Below are 19,404 nucleotides of genomic sequence, written 5' to 3' on the forward strand. Positions count from 1 at the left end.
TTTTCTATAGCGCTGTATATGTTCCTGTATGGCTACTTTATAGTGTTTTCTATAATAAAAAGCAGATCTGTGGAAACCGTTTGGAACTAAAGTGGATTCCAGCCAGTTGACCTGGAGGGATGTTTGCATGGGTGCCATTGCCCTGTCTGCTGACTTCTGATCTTCCTTTCCCCTATCAGGTGGCGAGGGGAAAACTGGAAAGGTGGTGGATATCCGTGGGTGGGACGTGGAAACCGGCCGCAGTGTGGCCAGTGTGACCTGGGCAGATGGGACTACCAACGTCTACAGAGTGGGCCATAAAGGGAAGGTGGACCTGAAGTGCCTGACCGACGCATCTGGGGGCACCTACTACAAGGAACATTTACCGAAGCTAGGTATGTGATCGGGACTGCACCATCCAAAGCCACGCACTACGCGCAACACTGCACAAATCACATTTGGCGTTTCATATCTCTTAATGAGCCAAACCTTTTATTTCAAATGGGCCTCTGTCTAGTTTAGTTGACATTATGTTGTGGCTTCTAAACGGGAAAGAATTGGATTGGACTAATATATCCCTTTAATGCATTTTGAAATTCTTACTGCTGCTGTTACTGTTTTAAATTCCTTCCCTTTACAACACCATTGGAAAAAGTAGCTTTATTGTCCTGGATCTTTTTTTTCTTAGCCATAAGCAGTTGCCATTCTTTTGACCCAAATGTCTTCTGTGCTATACACCATCTCCTTCATCAGCTATTCAAACATGTTCATGATCAAGAGCTTCAAACCTGCTGGACTCTTAATCCTCAGCAAGGCTTTACAGAGGTTAATTCCAGCTCCAATGCCTTCAGTATTCCTAAGGAACCAGATGAACTATTGTTACTTTGACAACTCCTGTCCAAATATCCCCCAGCTCTATCTAGGTGTTGTCTCAAAACAAAATGTAAAAGAAACACGAGTGCCAAATAAACTATTAAAAAACGGCTAAGTGCCCTATCACTCTTAAGGGATAAGCTATACCTCCAGGTACATTATCAAATACCCTGTGACTTACTTTCCATTGACTGAACTAGAGCCAGAGGTGGACTTGCCTTTTGAGGAAGTTGTGGATTTCCTGAGGGGCTTCTACTACTTGATACACAGTGGAGAGTGGTGAAGTCAGACACCTTTCAGGATCCACCCCCTCCTGCTGCCCTTCCAGAGACGCCAAGCCAACCGTGAACTGCCAAACGAATCAAAGCCCCATCATCCTCTGTTACTCTCACTCATCACTAGCCCACCGTCTTGAATAATAACTATATTCCCTATTTGTCTTATATGTTTCTGCAATCTGAATATTTCCCTCCCCATATTTTGCACTCATGTTTTTCTGTTCTTTTGTGCAGGTCTATTTTTTATAGAACTATTTACGCTTGTGCTCAGAAGGGTTTCAAACTTTTGACTTCCTTTTGAACAGGAATTTAACCCCTTCCACGCTCATGACGAGCTGGGCTCGTCATGAGGTAGCCTCCTCGCACGCTCATGACGAGCCCAGCTCGTCACGTAAAGTGCGATTTTAAAAAACTCAGCGTACGGGCGGAATTCCGCCCGCACGCATGCGGTTAACCGCATCAATGCCGCGGCTTTTCCCGCTGTACGCGGCAATTTTAAAATTACCGCTTTACATGACGAGCTCAGCTCGTCATGAGCGCACGGCAGGTTACGCTCATGACGAGCTGAGCTCGTCATCAGCCTGGAAGGGTTAAGATGTGTTTCTGGAACGTGCGCCTAGCATATTTTGAAGGCATATGGTGGTGGTGGTGGCTGCGTTATTCAGTTTCACATTACAGAATGCATTGCAGTTTTTGCAGCTTGATGCTAAAGCTTTTGGGACAAATTGGGGGGTTAGTTTGTTGTGGCTGTGCCAAGTTTCAGGGTTACACGTCTTTATGAATTTCGGTTTAGCATGAGCCAGTCTAGATGCAACTTCGGAGTGCTGTACAGTGGAATGTCACTATAACACAAATAGTAATAAGTGGGCATGCAAACACAATGTGCAGATACAAACGGATAGTAACTGGGAGGCAAGCAGAAATAGAGGCCAGCCTTGGAACCTTGTATGGTATCATTAAGAACAGGAAAACCTCCTGTTTTGTCTTTTTATTGCTTGTCAATTTTTTTGTGTCCCCCTAAAAACATTGTTATGCATATGGCATATATAAAAATGTTAGTAGGTTTCCTGGAACTTGTAGGTACACTTTCCCTGTTATGTTTGGGCGAACACACTGTAGTATGTTATGGGCTAAAACAAATGGTCAGTTGTATCACACACAATAGACAGACACCTCTTGTCACTCATAAAAGGTTTGAAGACAATTCTGCCAGTATGTCTGTAAGGAAATGCATCTCTTATATATGTAGCTTGATGAGAATGTACAATAATTACTTTTGATTTGTGGTAGTTTTGCTGTAAATCATTGCTGTTTAAAGGGTGTTGATAGGCAGTAAAAAGAAAAGGTGAAAGCCCAAAGTGAAGTCTGAAAATTAAGGATATTCTAAAATGGTATACAGCAAATACCTTGGATAAGAACACATCTTGTGAATAAGAATTGTGGGACAGACAAGGCCGGGTGAAGTGGAAGATAAGGTGTGGCCTACAGGTGGTTTACCAATTAATAGAATGGACAGAAAATGGTTGCATGGTCTTGACCTACTGTCACTTTGTCTCTTTATTTGCAGGCAAACCAGCCGAGATCCAAAGAAAAGTAAGCAATGACCGCCACCCCTTCCAGCATGGAGACAAAGTTAAGTGTCTGCTGGACATCGACATCTTGCGTGAGATGCAGGAAGGACATGGCGGCTGGAATCCAAAAATGGCAGAAGTGAGTTTGACCGCTCTTTGCAACCATTATACATGTGTCTGTCATGCATTGGCTAGAGGCATTCTGACTCAAACTAAGGAAAGTTGGCTACTATATGCAGCAGTTTGATGAGCTTTTCAAGCAGCCTAGTTTCCATTATAGGCCAGAAGGACTAAGGAGGAGTCATTTCTATGTCACACTTTGTCAAGTATGGGCTACAATTTGGAAAGCATCAACTAGTAGAACCTTCTTTTGGGAGGCCTGCCATGGTATGATCTGTATAGAACTGTTATTCTCACACCATTGGAAGGCAGTGGTTCGGGGATGAAATTCTTGAAGGGCGGCTCATCAATAATGATTAACTGTTTTCATTGCTGTGAAGACTTGTGATAGGCTCTATGTTTTTGTTTGTAAAGTTCATAGGTCAGACTGGGACCGTTCATAGGATTACAGACCGGGGCGATGTCAGGGTGCAGTACAACAGTGAAACTCGCTGGACTTTCCATCCTGGAGCGCTGACCAAGGTAAGGGGTGGGCAAGTCTGCCACTTGTCCAGAGTAAGGGATTGGTATGGCACTGTCATGTTTGTACTGGATAGATAGGTGAGGTGCTCTGTGAAAAGTAAGTGAGTGGTTGGAGTTCAATCTATCTGGGATGGCTGGGTGGAGAGCTACGGCCAAAGTTAAACATGGGTTAGTATGTAACTGTGACCAATGCAGTGTGCAGGCATTCCTCAAGACTACAGATGAGCATATTGAGAGCTATGACCAATGAAAGGGGGGTGGCTGATTGGGTGGGGGTGGCTGATCGGGTGTTCTGACAATTTGAATATTAGAAGCAATTACACAAATAAGGGACGAGTGGGGCATAAGCCCTAACGTTAAGTAATATGTACTGGTTCTGACTATTGAACAGGCTCCTCTGCAGCTCTTACTGAGGTACGCCATGAGAAGAGCATGCTTTCTGACCAAGATAGGTGGGTGGGAGCATCTCTCCCAGCTTTACAAATGCACGTTATTTTATGTTATGTTCAAGAAAGAAAGGATAGCCATGAGCTCTGGTCAAGGTTAGGAAAGGATAGGTTAATAGCTATGTATGAGTTTCAAATCCTGCACTTTTTGTAGTTGTAAATCTTTGCAAACACTAGAAGAAGATTCATGAGGCAATGCTACAAACAAATCTAAGCAGGATGAAAGTCCTTTAATGTTAAGTCAATGTGGAGTCGGCCTGTCATGCCTGCTTGTAATCTTTAATGATGGCCTTAATCGGGGTTGCAGTAATCTGTGATGAATTGGTCAACGTGTCTATATTTACTGCACAGCTAATTAAAAGAATTACAAAAGTTATTCATAGTTAAAATACATTTAAAAAAACAGCTTCAAGACATTGCCAGTTATTCTGCAAGCTTTACAGCGAAACTATAAAATCAGGCATGACTGCAAGCCCTTTAACCGATTGTGGAAAGATAAAGAACAGCTTAATTCATAAATCAAAATACACTGCCAAATAATTGCAGATTTTTCCCTTCTCATAAATCCTTAAAATTCCTGAGTCTATGCCTGTTAAGATTTGGTTTCAATAAGCAGTTATATTCCACTTGTAAAAACTGGACATGAAAATATATTGTGTCTCTGTCTTAAATTCACATAACAAAAGATATTTGAATTGAAGTTCTTTCAACCAAAACAAAACTTTAGTGTTTTCAGTAAATGAAACCTTACATATAAAAAATACACCTCAGAATAGAAGACATTTGGGGTATTTTGATAAGTCTGATTGGATTACAGTTGATAGGTGTCAAGAGTTAACCATGAATGTTGCTTAGTTTTTTTAGTTTTTTTTTTAGGTGAGGCTTTGTTAAAGGAAATGATTTTTCCAGAGAAGCAGATAGTTACTGTAGATTTTTTTTAAATGCTCACTACCTTGCTTACCTTATCTTACTGGCCCAAGGATTACATTTTTGGAACAATGACCTCTCCTTCCATATCCATTGCTTCAATGTTCCCTCTGAGGCGTGGCATATTTTAAAACACACAGATTCAGTAACCTAGCTTCAAAGGCTCTTTCTTGTTTCAAAAGTGAAAACTCAAAACAAACTTGTGCCTTATTGGTGGCTTAAGACAAACCAAAAGACAATCTATAGGAGTGGCACTACTAAATGTGGAACATCGAATAATTTGCCCAGGAAATCTGCCGACCCATAGCTTAAAGTTGGAATTAATTTAGTTGAAGTAACTAGAAAAGGTGGGGCCAATGAGGGACCTGAAATGTGTTTACTCACGTGCAAGAAGGAAACACTTATTGCATAGACTTTTCGCTTTAAGAGAAGTGGGATGAAGTTGATACCCGTACTGTTGTCCAGCCAGATGCCCATCTGTAGGCGTGTACTCTCTGTTTTACAGACTTCTAAATGGCAATTACCACTTTTTACCGGCTTGCGGACAATGATTACAATTTTAAACTTGTCCTTGTTATCGGCCAACTTATTAAAGGAACAAAATTCAGTCGGTATATTAGGAGACTTCCATAGACCAGCCGCTGTTTGATTTCGTAGTACAGTATCATCAGTGTATTGCACAACTATCACCAAACGTTGGGGAGAAAATTTAGCCTTTTCCATAAAGTTGCATAACATGGCTAGATATAAATTAATGGTCATCAAGGAGGGAGTATGCACAATAACCTGGAGCTTTATTCGTAAAAATATAGAGGAAGGTTCGGCCATACATAGGATTAAACCATTAAAACAGTGCCAACGTCTGATTTCCACTTTTTTGTGCATTGCATGTGTGCAGCCTTTGTAGTTAACTGCCGAAAGCATCCCATTGAGCCGGTTTACTACTTTGGTAAGGGGTCCCCACAGTTTGCATCATTATACTGTCATCTGTTTGTTGGGTGAGAAATGTAGTTTTGATTTGGCAAAGATTATGAAGGCGTGAGGATTGGCATACCAAAACTGTTCGTAATCTGAGCCATGTTGTTGAAAAGAAGTCAGCTCCTTACACTGGTAGTTTGGATGGTAAACTCAGATACTTTTTAAGGTCCTTCAGCAGATTGTATTTTCTTTAAATAAAATAAACATTCTTAAATGCCTCAGAGGGAAGAGCCAACTAGAGAGAGAGAGAGAGAGAGAGAGAGCAAAATAATCAAGACTTCTGCTTCTGAGAATTGGAGATACATTACTCTGTTACCATGTCAGTTACGGCCCTGATAAAGGTCAAGATTTCTATATCTTGGACATTGTAGCAATCTGGCGGCAGCCAGGGTGAAATGAGTTGATGTGCTGCTTATTGATGAGTCTAAAGTCGTTTGGGAAGGTCAACATCAAACATTGAGGATTCATTTTAAATTAACCAGGGTCCACACATAGATATGTCCTATTGTGAGCTTATATAAACAAACTAAGGGCCTCATTTATATTTTGGTGGGGGCATGCAGTGACGGAGATCTCAATTGACCTCCTCTAAGGCACTAACAGTTTGTTAAGTGGCCGTAATGTTTTTTATGCGACTGATCAGAAAAAAATTTTGTTTTACAAAAACAAACTCCTTAAGTGGATGTTTATTTTTGTTAAACAATATTCTAATTTTCTCCTAGTGTGTACACCGCATTTTTAGGTTTTGCCTAGCGAAAGCTGCGCTCTCGCGCAGGCGAAATCCTGTTGAGAACTGTAGGGTGCTTTGGGTCGGCCCTCGTCATTGATTGGCTGGCTCCGTAAACGGAGCCTTGCCATTGGACGAGGGGCCTGTCCGTCAATGCCGGACCAGACACGGGGGCGTTCCTGACATTCTTTCCCTTTTGCCGACGTCACGCGACGCCGGGAACGCCCCCGAGTCTGTTCCGGCATTGCCGGCACCTCCCTTGCTCTACTGTCATCACCACAACACTGCGCCCATTTTATCCCAAGCTAAACACTCGGAGAGGCGCAGTGACCGGGTCTTTGAAGGCCGCTCTCCCAATGAAAACAAGTTTTCTCTCCGAGTCAGCACGAGCAGGAAGACGAGCAGCGCGCCTCCCAGCTGGCCTCTCGCATCAGCATCCAGAGCTGCCCTGCGCGGTGTGTAGCTTCAGTGGAGCTTCAGAGTGCAGAGTGGAGCTTCAGAGTGGAGCTTCAGAGTGGAGCTTCAGAGTGGAGCTTCAGAGTGGAGCTTCAGAGTGCAGCTTCAGAGTGCAGCTTCAGAGTGGAGCTTCAGAGTGGAGCTTCAGAGTGCAGCTTCAGAGTGGAGCTTCAGAGTGGAGCTTCAGAGTGCAGAGTGGAGCTTCAGAGTGCAGATTCAGAGTGGAGCTTCAGAGTGCAGAGTGGAGCTTCAGAGTGCAGATTCAGAGTGGAGCTTCAGAGTGCAGAGTGGAGCTTCAGAGTGGAGCTTCAGAGTGCAGAGTGGAGCTTCAGAGTGCAGAGTGGAGCTTCAGAGTGGAGCTTCAGAGTGCAGAGTGGAGCTTCAGAGTGCAGAGTGGAGCTTCAGAGTGGAGCTTCAGAGTGCAGAGTGGAGCTTCAGAGTGCAGAGTGGAGCTTCAGAGTGGAGCTTCAGAGTGCAGAGTGGAGCTTCAGAGTGCAGAGTGGAGCTTCAGAGTGGAGCTTCAGAGTGCATAGTGGAGCTTCAGAGTGGAGCTTCAGAGTGCAGAGTGGAGCTTCAGAGTGCAGAGTGGAGCTTCAGAGTGGAGCTTCAGAGTGGAGCTTCAGAGTGGAGCTTAAGAGTGGAGCTTCACAGTGGAGCTTCAGAGTGGAGCTTCAGAGTGGAGCTTCAGAGTGCAGAGTGGAGCTTCAGAGTGCATAGTGGAGCTTCAGAGTGGAGCTTCAGAGTGCAGAGTGGAGCTTCAGAGTGGAGCTTCAGAGTGCAGAGTGGAGCTTCAGAGTGGAGCTTCAGAGTGGAGCTTCAGAGTGGAGCTTCAGAGTGGAGCTTCAGAGTGGAGCTTCAGAGTGGAGCTTCAGAGTGCAGAGTGGAGCTTCAGAGTGCAGAGTGGAGCTTCAGAGTGCAGATTCAGAGTGGAGCTTCAGAGTGCAGAGTGGAGCTTCAGAGTGCAGAGTGGAGCTTCAGAGTGCAGATTCAGAGTGGAGCTTCAGAGTGCAGAGTGGAGCTTCAGAGTGCAGATTCAGAGTGGAGCTTCAGAGTGCAGAGTGGAGCTTCAGAGTGGAGCTTCAGAGTGCAGAGTGGAGCTTCAGAGTGGAGCTTCAGAGTGCAGAGTGGAGCTTCAGAGTGCAGAGTGGAGCTTCAGAGTGGAGCTTCAGAGTGCAGAGTGGAGCTTCAGAGTGCAGAGTGGAGCTTCAGAGTGGAGCTTCAGAGTGCAGAGTGGAGCTTCAGAGTGGAGCTTCAGAGTGCAGAGTGGAGCTTCAGAGTGGAGCTTCAGAGTGCAGAGTGGAGCTTCAGAGTGGAGCTTCAGAGTGGAGCTTCAGAGTGGAGCTTCAGAGTGGAGCTTCAGAGTGGAGCTTCAGAGTGGAGCTTCAGAGTGGAGCTTCAGAGTGGAGCTTCAGAGTGGAGCTTCAGAGTGCAGAGTGGAGCTTCAGAGTGCAGAGTGGAGCTTCAGAGTGGAGCTTCAGAGTGGAGCTTCAGAGTGGAGCTTCAGAGTGGAGCTTCAGAGTGGAGCTTCAGAGTGGAGCTTCAGAGTGGAGCTTCAGAGTGCAGAGTGGAGCTTCAGAGTGGAGCTTCAGAGTGGAGCTTCAGAGTGGAGCTTCAGAGTGGAGCTTCAGAGTGGAGAGTGGAGCTTCAGAGTGGAGCTTCAGAGTGGAGCTTCAGAGTGGAGCTTCAGAGTGGAGCTTCAGAGTGGAGCTTCAGAGTGGAGCTTCAGAGTGCAGAGTGGAGCTTCAGAGTGCAGAGTGGAGCTTCAGAGTGCAGAGTGGAGCTTCAGAGTGGAGCTTCAGAGTGGAGCTTCAGAGTGGAGCTTCAGAGTGGAGCTTCAGAGTGGAGCTTCAGAGTGGAGCTTCAGAGTGCAGAGTGGAGCTTCAGAGTGCAGAGTGGAGCTTCAGAGTGGAGCTTCAGAGTGCAGAGTGGAGCTTCAGAGTGCAGAGTGGAGCTTCAGAGTGCAGATTCAGAGTGGAGCTTCAGAGTGCAGAGTGGAGCTTCAGAGTGGAGCTTCAGAGTGGAGCTTCAGAGTGGAGCTTCAGAGTGGAGCTTCAGAGTGGAGCTTCAGAGTGGAGCTTCAGAGTGGAGCTTCAGAGTGGAGCTTCAGAGTGCAGAGTGGAGCTTCAGAGTGGAGCTTCAGAGTGGAGCTTCAGAGTGGAGCTTCAGAGTGGAGCTTCAGAGTGGAGCTTCAGAGTGCAGATTCAGAGTGGAGCTTCAGAGTGGAGCTTCAGAGTGCAGATTCAGAGTGGAGCTTCAGAGTGCAGAGTGGAGCTTCAGAGTGCAGATTCAGAGTGGAGCTTCAGAGTGCAGAGTGGAGCTTCAGAGTGGAGCTTCAGAGTGCAGAGTGGAGCTTCAGAGTGCAGAGTGGAGCTTCAGAGTGGAGCTTCAGAGTGCAGAGTGGAGCTTCAGAGTGGAGCTTCAGAGTGCAGAGTGGAGCTTCAGAGTGCAGAGTGGAGCTTCAGAGTGGAGCTTCAGAGTGCAGAGTGGAGCTTCAGAGTGGAGCTTCAGAGTGGAGCTTCAGAGTGGAGCTTCAGAGTGGAGCTTCAGAGTGGAGCTTCAGAGTGCAGAGTGGAGCTTCAGAGTGGAGCTTCAGAGTGGAGCTTCAGAGTGGAGCTTCAGAGTGGAGCTGCAGAGTGCAGAGTGGAGCTTCAGAGTGGAGCTTCAGAGTGGAGCTGCAGAGTGCAGAGTGGAGCTTCAGAGTGCAGATTCAGAGTGGAGCTTCAGAGTGCAGAGTGGAGCTTCAGAGTGGAGCTTCAGAGTGCAGAGTGGAGCTTCAGAGTGCAGAGTGGAGCTTCAGAGTGGAGCTTCAGAGTGCAGAGTGGAGCTTCAGAGTGGAGCTTCAGAGTGCAGAGTGGAGCTTCAGAGTGGAGCTTCAGAGTGCAGAGTGGAGCTTCAGAGTGGAGCTTCAGAGTGGAGCTTCAGAGTGCAGAGTGGAGCTTCAGAGTGGAGCTTCAGAGTGCAGAGTGGAGCTTCAGAGTGGAGCTTCAGAGTGGAGCTTCAGAGTGGAGCTTCAGAGTGCAGAGTGGAGCTTCAGAGTGGAGCTTCAGAGTGGAGCTTCAGAGTGCAGAGTGGAGCTTCAGAGTGCAGATTCAGAGTGGAGCTTCAGAGTGCAGAGTGGAGCTTCAGAGTGCAGATTCAGAGTGGAGCTTCAGAGTGCAGAGTGGAGCTTCAGAGTGGAGCTTCAGAGTGCAGAGTGGAGCTTCAGAGTGGAGCTTCAGAGTGGAGCTTCAGAGTGGAGCTTCAGAGTGGAGCTTCAGAGTGGAGCTTCAGAGTGGAGCTTCAGAGTGGAGCTTCAGAGTGCAGAGTGGAGCTTCAGAGTGCAGAGTGGAGCTTCAGAGTGCAGATTCAGAGTGGAGCTTCAGAGTGGAGCTTCAGAGTGGAGCTTCAGAGTGCAGCTTCAGAGTGGAGCTTCAGAGTGCAGAGTGGAGCTTCAGAGTGCAGATTCAGAGTGGAGCTTCAGAGTGCAGAGTGGAGCTTCAGAGTGGAGCTTCAGAGTGCAGAGTGGAGCTTCAGAGTGGAGCTTCAGAGTGCAGAGTGGAGCTTCAGAGTGGAGCTTCAGAGTGCAGAGTGGAGCTTCAGAGTGGAGCTTCAGAGTGGAGCTTCAGAGTGGAGCTTCAGAGTGGAGCTTCAGAGTGGAGCTTCAGAGTGGAGCTTCAGAGTGGAGCTTCAGAGTGCAGATTCAGAGTGCAGAGTGGAGCTTCAGAGTGCAGAGTGGAGCTTCAGAGTGCAGAGTGGAGCTTCAGAGTGGAGCTTCAGAGTGGAGCTTCAGAGTGGAGCTTCAGAGTGGAGCTTCAGAGTGGAGCTTCAGAGTGGAGCTTCAGAGTGGAGCTTCAGAGTGGAGATTCAGAGTGGAGCTTCAGAGTGCAGAGTGGAGCTGCAGATTCAGAGTGGAGCTGCAGAGTGCAGATTCAGAGTGCAGAGTGGAGCTTCAGAGTGCAGATTCAGAGTGGAGCATCAGAGTGCAGATTCAGAGTGGAGCTTCAGAGTGCAGAGTGGAGCTTCAGAGTGCAGATTCAGAGTGGAGCTTCAGAGTGCAGAGTGGAGCTTCAGAGTGCAGATTCAGAGTGGAGCTTCAGAGTGCAGAGTGGAGCTTCAGAGTGGAGCTTCAGAGTGCAGAGTGGAGCTTCAGAGTGCAGAGTGGAGCTTCAGAGTGGAGCTTCAGAGTGCAGAGTGGAGCTTCAGAGTGCAGAGTGGAGCTTCAGAGTGCAGAGTGGAGCTTCAGAGTGGAGCTTCAGAGTGGAGCTTCAGAGTGGAGCTTCAGAGTGGAGCATCAGAGTGGAGCATCAGAGTGGAGCATCAGAGTGGAGCATCAGAGTGGAGCTTCAGAGTGGAGCTTCAGAGTGGAGCTTCAGAGTGGAGCTTCAGAGTGGAGCTTCAGAGTGGAGCATCAGAGTGCAGAGTGGAGCTTCAGAGTGCAGAGTGGAGCTTCAGAGTGCAGATTCAGAGTGGAGCTTCAGAGTGCAGAGTGGAGCTTCAGAGTGCAGAGTGGAGCTTCAGAGTGCAGATTCAGAGTGCAGAGTGGAGCTTCAGAGTGGAGCTTCAGAGTGGAGCTTCAGAGTGGAGCTTCAGAGTGGAGCTTCAGAGTGGAGCTTCAGAGTGGAGCTTCAGAGTGCAGATTCAGAGTGGAGCTTCAGAGTGCAGAGTGGAGCTTCAGAGTGCAGATTCAGAGTGGAGCTTCAGAGTGCAGATTCAGAGTGGAGCTTCAGAGTGCAGATTCAGAGTGGAGCTTCAGAGTGGAGCTTCAGAGTGGAGCTTCAGAGTGGAGCTTCAGAGTGGAGCTTCAGAGTGGAGCTTCAGAGTGGAGCTTCAGAGTGGAGCTTCAGAGTGGAGCTTCAGAGTGGAGCTTCAGAGTGGAGCTTCAGAGTGGAGCTTCAGAGTGCAGAGTGGAGCTTCAGAGTGGAGCTTCAGAGTGCAGAGTGGAGCTTCAGAGTGCAGAGTGGAGCTTCAGAGTGCAGAGTGGAGCTTCAGAGTGGAGCTTCAGAGTGGAGCTTCAGAGTGGAGCTTCAGAGTGGAGCATCAGAGTGGAGCATCAGAGTGGAGCATCAGAGTGGAGCTTCAGAGTGGAGCTTCAGAGTGGAGCTTCAGAGTGGAGCTTCAGAGTGGAGCTTCAGAGTGGAGCTTCAGAGTGCAGAGTGGAGCTTCAGAGTGCAGAGTGGAGCTTCAGAGTGCAGATTCAGAGTGGAGCTTCAGAGTGCAGAGTGGAGCTTCAGAGTGCAGAGTGGAGCTTCAGAGTGCAGATTCAGAGTGGAGCTGCAGAGTGGAGCTTCAGAGTGGAGCTTCAGAGTGGAGCTTCAGAGTGGAGCTTCAGAGTGCAGAGTGGAGCTTCAGAGTGGAGCTTCAGAGTGGAGCTTCAGAGTGGAGCTTCAGAGTGCAGAGTGGAGCTTCAGAGTGGAGCTTCAGAGTGGAGCTTCAGAGTGGAGCTTCAGAGTGGAGCTTCAGAGTGGAGCTTCAGAGTGCAGAGTGGAGCTTCAGAGTGGAGCTTCAGAGTGCAGAGTGGAGCTTCAGAGTGGAGCTTCAGAGTGCAGAGTGGAGCTTCAGAGTGGAGCTTCAGAGTGGAGCTTCAGAGTGGAGCTTCAGAGTGGAGCTTCAGAGTGGAGCTTCAGAGTGGAGCTTCAGAGTGGAGCTTCAGAGTGGAGCTTCAGAGTGCAGAGTGGAGCTTCAGAGTGGAGCTTCAGAGTGGAGCTTCAGAGTGGAGCTTCAGAGTGGAGCTTCAGAGTGGAGCATCAGAGTGGAGCATCAGAGTGGAGCATCAGAGTGGAGCATCAGAGTGGAGCTTCAGAGTGGAGCTTCAGAGTGGAGCTTCAGAGTGGAGCTTCAGAGTGGAGCTTCAGAGTGGAGCTTCAGAGTGGAGCTTCAGAGTGGAGCATCAGAGTGCAGAGTGGAGCTTCAGAGTGCAGAGTGGAGCTTCAGAGTGCAGATTCAGAGTGGAGCTTCAGAGTGCAGAGTGGAGCTTCAGAGTGCAGAGTGGAGCTTCAGAGTGCAGATTCAGAGTGGAGCTTCAGAGTGCAGAGTGGAGCTTCAGAGTGCAGAGTGGAGCTTCAGAGTGCAGATTCAGAGTGCAGAGTGGAGCTTCAGAGTGGAGCTTCAGAGTGGAGCTTCAGAGTGGAGCTTCAGAGTGGAGCTTCAGAATGGAGCTTCAGAGTGGAGCTTCAGAGTGCAGATTCAGAGTGGAGCTTCAGAGTGCAGAGTGGAGCTTCAGAGTGCAGATTCAGAGTGGAGCTTCAGAGTGCAGATTCAGAGTGGAGCTTCAGAGTGGAGCTTCAGAGTGGAGCTTCAGAGTGGAGCTTCAGAGTGCAGATTCAGAGTGGAGCTTCAGAGTGGAGCTTCAGAGTGGAGCTTCAGAGTGGAGCTTCAGAGTGGAGCTTCAGAGTGGAGCTTCAGAGTGGAGCTTCAGAGTGGAGCTTCAGAGTGGAGCTTCAGAGTGGAGCTTCAGAGTGCAGAGTGGAGCTTCAGAGTGCAGAGTGGAGCTTCAGAGTGGAGCTTCAGAGTGCAGAGTGGAGCTTCAGAGTGCAGAGTGGAGCTTCAGAGTGGAGCTTCAGAGTGGAGCTTCAGAGTGGAGCTTCAGAGTGGAGCTTCAGAGTGGAGCTTCAGAGTGGAGCTTCAGAGTGGAGCTTCAGAGTGGAGCTTCAGAGTGGAGCTTCAGAGTGCAGAGTGGAGCTTCAGAGTGGAGCTTCAGAGTGGAGCTTCAGAGTGGAGCTTCAGAGTGGAGCTTCAGAGTGGAGCTTCAGAGTGGAGCTTCAGAGTGGAGCTTCAGAGTGCAGATTCAGAGTGGAGCTTCAGAGTGGAGCTTCAGAGTGCAGATTCAGAGTGGAGCTTCAGAGTGCAGAGTGGAGCTTCAGAGTGCAGATTCAGAGTGGAGCTTCAGAGTGCAGAGTGGAGCTTCAGAGTGGAGCTTCAGAGTGCAGAGTGGAGCTTCAGAGTGCAGAGTGGAGCTTCAGAGTGGAGCTTCAGAGTGCAGAGTGGAGCTTCAGAGTGCAGAGTGGAGCTTCAGAGTGCAGAGTGGAGCTTCAGAGTGCAGAGTGGAGCTTCAGAGTGCAGAGTGGAGCTTCAGAGTGGAGCTTCAGAGTGGAGCTTCAGAGTGGAGCTTCAGAGTGGAGCTTCAGAGTGCAGAGTGGAGCTTCAGAGTGGAGCTTCAGAGTGGAGCTTCAGAGTGGAGCTTCAGAGTGGAGCTTCAGAGTGGAGCTGCAGAGTGCAGAGTGGAGCTTCAGAGTGGAGCTGCAGAGTGCAGAGTGGAGCTTCAGAGTGCAGATTCAGAGTGGAGCTTCAGAGTGCAGAGTGGAGCTTCAGAGTGGAGCTTCAGAGTGCAGAGTGGAGCTTCAGAGTGCAGAGTGGAGCTTCAGAGTGGAGCTTCAGAGTGCAGAGTGGAGCTTCAGAGTGGAGCTTCAGAGTGCAGAGTGGAGCTTCAGAGTGGAGCTTCAGAGTGCAGAGTGGAGCTTCAGAGTGGAGCTTCAGAGTGCAGAGTGGAGCTTCAGAGTGGAGCTTCAGAGTGCAGAGTGGAGCTTCAGAGTGGAGCTTCAGAGTGCAGAGTGGAGCTTCAGAGTGGAGCTTCAGAGTGGAGCTTCAGAGTGCAGAGTGGAGCTTCAGAGTGCAGATTCAGAGTGGAGCTTCAGAGTGCAGAGTGGAGCTTCAGAGTGGAGCTTCAGAGTGCAGAGTGGAGCTTCAGAGTGGAGCTTCAGAGTGGAGCTTCAGAGTGGAGCTTCAGAGTGGAGCTTCAGAGTGGAGCTTCAGAGTGGAGCTTCAGAGTGGAGCTTCAGAGTGGAGCTTCAGAGTGCAGCTTCAGAGTGGAGCTTCAGAGTGCAGAGTGGAGCTTCAGAGTGCAGATTCAGAGTGGAGCTTCAGAGTGCAGAGTGGAGCTTCAGAGTGGAGCTTCAGAGTGCAGAGTGGAGCTTCAGAGTGGAGCTTCAGAGTGCAGAGTGGAGCTTCAGAGTGCAGAGTGGAGCTTCAGAGTGCAGAGTGGAGCTTCAGAGTGGAGCTTCAGAGTGGAGCTTCAGAGTGGAGCTTCAGAGTGGAGCTTCAGAGTGGAGCTTCAGAGTGGAGCTTCAGAGTGGAGCTTCAGACTGGAGCTTCAGAGTGCAGATTCCCAGTGCAGAGTGGAGCTTCAGAGTGCAGAGTGGAGCTTCAGAGTGCAGAGTGGAGCTTCAGAGTGGAGCTTCAGAGTGGAGCTTCAGAGTGGAGCTTCAGAGTGGAGCTTCAGAGTGGAGCTTCAGAGTGGAGCTTCAGAGTGGAGCTTCAGAGTGGAGCTTCAGAGTGGAGCTTCAGAGTGGAGCTGCAGATTCAGAGTGGAGCTGCAGAGTGCAGATTCAGAGTGCAGAGTGGAGCTTCAGAGTGCAGATTCAGAGTGGAGCATCAGAGTGCAGATTCAGAGTGGAGCTTCAGAGTGCAGAGTGGAGCTTCAGAGTGCAGATTCAGAGTGGAGCTTCAGAGTGCAGCTTCAGAGTGCAGATTCAGAGTGGAGCTTCAGAGTGCAGAGTGGAGCTTCAGAGTGGAGCTTCAGAGTGCAGAGTGGAGCTTCAGAGTGCAGAGTGGAGCTTCAGAGTGGAGCTTCAGAGTGCAGAGTGGAGCTTCAGAGTGCAGAGTGGAGCTTCAGAGTGCAGAGTGGAGCTTCAGAGTGGAGCTTCAGAGTGGAGCTTCAGAGTGGAGCTTCAGAGTGGAGCTTCAGAGTGGAGCTTCAGAGTGGAGCATCAGAGTGGAGCTTCAGAGTGGAGCTTCAGAGTGGAGCTTCAGAGTGGAGCTTCAGAGTGGAGCTTCAGAGTGGAGCTTCAGAGTGGAGCATCAGAGTGCAGAGTGGAGCTTCAGAGTGCAGAGTGGAGCTTCAGAGTGCAGATTCAGAGTGGAGCTTCAGAGTGCAGAGTGGAGCTTCAGAGTGCAGATTCAGAGTGGAGCTTCAGAGTGCAGAGTGGAGCTTCAGAGTGCAGAGTGGAGCTTCAGAGTGCAGATTCAGAGTGCAGAGTGGAGCTTCAGAGTGGAGCTTCAGAGTGGAGCTTCAGAGTGGAGCTTCAGAGTGGAGCTTCAGAGTGGAGCTTCAGAGTGCAGATTCAGAGTGGAGCTTCAGAGTGCAGAGTGGAGCTTCAGAGTGCAGATTCAGAGTGGAGCTTCAGAGTGCAGATTCAGAGTGGAGCTTCAGAGTGCAGATTCAGAGTGGAGCTTCAGAGTGCAGATTCAGAGTGGAGCTTCAGAGTGCAGATTCAGAGTGGAGCTTCAGAGTGCAGATTCAGAGTGGAGCTTCAGAGTGGAGCTTCAGAGTGGAGCTTCAGAGTGGAGCTTCAGAGTGGAGCTTCAGAGTGGAGCTTCAGAGTGGAGCTTCAGAGTGGAGCTTCAGAGTGGAGCTTCAGAGTGCAGAGTGGAGCTTCAGAGTGCAGATTCAGAGTGGAGCTTCAGAGTGCAGATTCAGAGTGGAGCTTCAGAGTGCAGATTCAGAGTGGAGCTTCAGAGTGCAGATTCAGAGTGGAGATTCAGAGTGCAGCTTCAGAGTGCAGAGTGGAGCTGCAGATTCAGAGTGGAGCTGCAGAGTGCAGATTCAGAGTGCAGAGTGGAGCTTCAGAGTGCAGATTCAGAGTGCAGAGTGGAGCTTCAGAGTGCAGATTCAGAGTGGAGCATCAGAGTGCAGATTCAGAGTGGAGCTTCAGAGTGCAGAGTGGAGCTTCAGAGTGCAGATTCAGAGTGGAGCTTCAGAGTGCAGAGTGGAGCTTCAGAGTGCAGATTCAGAGTGGAGCTTCAGAGTGCAGAGTGGAGCTTCAGAGTGCAGATTCAGAGTGGAGCTTCAGAGTGCAGAGTGGAGCTTCAGAGTGCAGATTCAGAGTGGAGCTTCAGAGTGCAGAGTGGAGCTTCAGAGTGCAGATTCAGAGTGGAGCTTCAGAGTGCAGAGTGGAGCTTCAGAGTGGAGCTTCAGAGTGCAGAGTGGAGCTTCAGAGTGCAGAGTGGAGCTTCAGAGTGGAGCTTCAGAGTGCAGAGTGGAGCTTCAGAGTGGAGCTTCAGAGTGCAGAGTGGAGCTTCAGAGTGGAGCTTCAGAGTGGAGCTTCAGAGTGGAGCTTCAGAGTGGAGCTTCAGAGTGGAGCTTCAGAGTGGAGCTTCAGAGTGGAGCTTCAGAGTGGAGCTTCAGAGTGGAGCTTCAGAGTGGAGCATCAGAGTGGAGCATCAGAGTGGAGCATCAGAGTGGAGCATCAGAGTGGAGCTTCAGAGTGGAGCTTCAGAGTGGAGCTTCAGAGTGGAGCTTCAGAGTGGAGCTTCAGAGTGGAGCTTCAGAGTGGAGCTTCAGAGTGGAGCTTCAGAGTGCAGAGTGGAGCTTCAGAGTGCAGAGTGGAGCTTCAGAGTGCAGAGTGGAGCTTCAGAGTGCAGATTCAGAGTGGAGCTTCAGAGTGCAGAGTGGAGCTTCAGAGTGCAGAGTGGAGCTTCAGAGTGCAGATTCAGAGTGGAGCTTCAGAGTGCAGAGTGGAGCTTCAGAGTGCAGAGTGGAGCTTCAGAGTGCAGAGTGGAGCTTCAGAGTGCAGAGTGGAGCTTCAGAGTGCAGAGTGGAGCTTCAGAGTGCAGAGTGGAGCTTCAGAGTGCAGAGTGGAGCTTCAGAGTGCAGAGTGGAGCTTCAGAGTGGAGCTTCAGAGTGGAGCTTCAGAGTGGAGCTTCAGAGTGGAGCTTCAGAGTGGAGCTTCAGAGTGGAGCTTCAGAGTGCAGCTTCAGAGTGCAGAGTGGAGCTTCAGAGTGCAGAGTGGAGCTTCAGAGTGCAGAGTGGAGCTTCAGAGTGCAGAGTGGAGCTTCAGAGTGCAGAGTGGAGCTTCAGAGTGCAGAGTGGAGCTTCAGAGTGCAGAGTGGAGCTTCAGAGTGCAGAGTGGAGCTTCAGAGTGTCAAGAGCAATGCCAATAGCTCTAACTTTAACAAAGGCAAAACCATTGCATTGTAAATGCTTGTTCTTTTTTTTCATCTGGGACAGACTAGCTTTTCGTGGCTGTCCTGAAAAGAAACAGGAAGTACATAAGACCATCCACTCTAAGTAGGGCGGACAGTATGATCCACTTACACCGATGGCCCCAAGTCAATAGGCCATTGGAATAAGGTTTCTGCCAGCGGGGGCACCACCTGCATAAACATAATGTAATGTTCGAGGCATGTGGGCTGCTAAATTCATATCTTAGCATTAGATCGCCGCCTAGTGTTGGGCTCGGATGATTGCACATTGTTGTCCTGGAAGAGTCTTCGAAGTATCCTGAGATAGGTGGCTCCTCCCCTGGACTACAGTGCGCATGGGCATCGGCTCCATCCCCAGATTGTTTTTTTCCGCCATTGGGTTCGGATGTGGTCTCGACGTCTTACTGTCGGAACCAAGTAAAACTACCTTTTAGCGGCCAAAAGGCCTCGATTTTCTTGCGTCGGTATTGTCTGCGCACGGTCTCGAGTCTTCCGTCTCTTGGAGCCGGAAAAAGCGGAGTTTTCTTCGCTCTCTGAACTTTGAGGCCTTCTCATCGCGACACGACTGCAAGCCTTTTCGGACATGGAGCGGAGCCCGTTTAAGTACTGCCCGCTCTGTGGGTCCAAGTACCCACACATCGATCTGCACCCCGTGTGTAACAAGTGCCTTTCGCCGGACCACGACGACGGCAAGTGCAAGGCCTGTGCACAGTTCCGCTCCAAGAAAACTCTCAAGCTTCGGCGCGCGGTGCGCTTGGAAGCTAGGCAAGCGGCCCCGGATCCGGAGAACATCTTCGGCGACCAGGAAGAAGAGGTCCAGGGTCACCATCTACAAATCTCCCCATCACAGACGGAGGTCGAGGCGGATCCGGGAGACGACGACGGAGTCGCGGGTCAAGTCCTCGAATTCGTCGAAGAGGTAGGAGACGACGATGAGATTTATGGGGCCGCGGCAGACAGCTCGGGGGACGAGCTCTGCCCTGAAGGTTACGAAGATACTGACCGGGACACGGGATCGCCTGTCGGCCTTACCCAGGACCCGTTGCCGCAAGCCACAGCCCCGCCTTCAGGCCCGGCTACGGACTCACTTGCTGGGCACGCTGTTTCGAAACCGAAACTGAAACCATCGGGGTCGTCGACACCTAAAATGGCCGACCCGAAATCGAAACTGAAACCTAAGGACTCGAGTGTCCCTAAGATGGCTGCCGTGCCGGTGAAGAAATCGGTGCCCGTCGCCCCATCGGCTCCGTCGACCTCCGGTCCGCAGAAGCCGAGGAAGTCTGTCGATTCCGATGCTCCAAAATCGAAACCGACGCCCGAGGAAGGGGCCTCCAAGAAGGACGGTCGGCACGGATCAGCGGCTACGGCGCCGTCCAAGCCCGCCAAGGTCGGCTCCAAAGAGGCTACGCACAAGAAGTCTGCGCCCCGGCCTCAAGTATCGGAGGTGCCGAAGACGGTTTCCGCGCCCAAACCGCACAAGGCCCACGAAGAAGTCGGATCCGAGGGACCGCTCCATGCATCCTTGTCGGCGTCAAAACCTACTGACAGTGTACCGTCCCCCATTGCGGAGTCACTGCAGTGGATCAGGGAGAAAGCCTTTGCTCCTTCGGCTCCAAAACCATCTCCGCAGC

At 49.9% G+C, this 19,404-nt stretch overlaps 1 protein-coding gene across 10 annotated transcripts in view; it reads left to right on the forward strand.

Moving 5' to 3' along the window:
• MIB2 (MIB E3 ubiquitin protein ligase 2) overlaps positions 1–19,404 on the forward strand; it is a 312,619-nt gene that overhangs the window by 108,074 nt on the left and 185,141 nt on the right. For all 10 annotated transcript variants that reach the window (XM_078642419.1, XM_078642424.1, XM_078642421.1 and 7 more), the window contains exons 5-7: positions 180–374; positions 2,698–2,840; positions 3,236–3,343. In XM_078642419.1, the coding sequence (XP_078498545.1) occupies positions 180–374; positions 2,698–2,840; positions 3,236–3,343 (446 nt within the window). The remainder of the gene's footprint in view (positions 1–179; positions 375–2,697; positions 2,841–3,235; positions 3,344–19,404) is intronic.

The sequence above is a fragment of the Lissotriton helveticus genome, chromosome 5_1, assembly GCF_964261635.1.
Source record: "Lissotriton helveticus chromosome 5_1, aLisHel1.1, whole genome shotgun sequence".
NCBI classification, from domain to species: domain Eukaryota; kingdom Metazoa; phylum Chordata; class Amphibia; order Caudata; family Salamandridae; genus Lissotriton; species Lissotriton helveticus.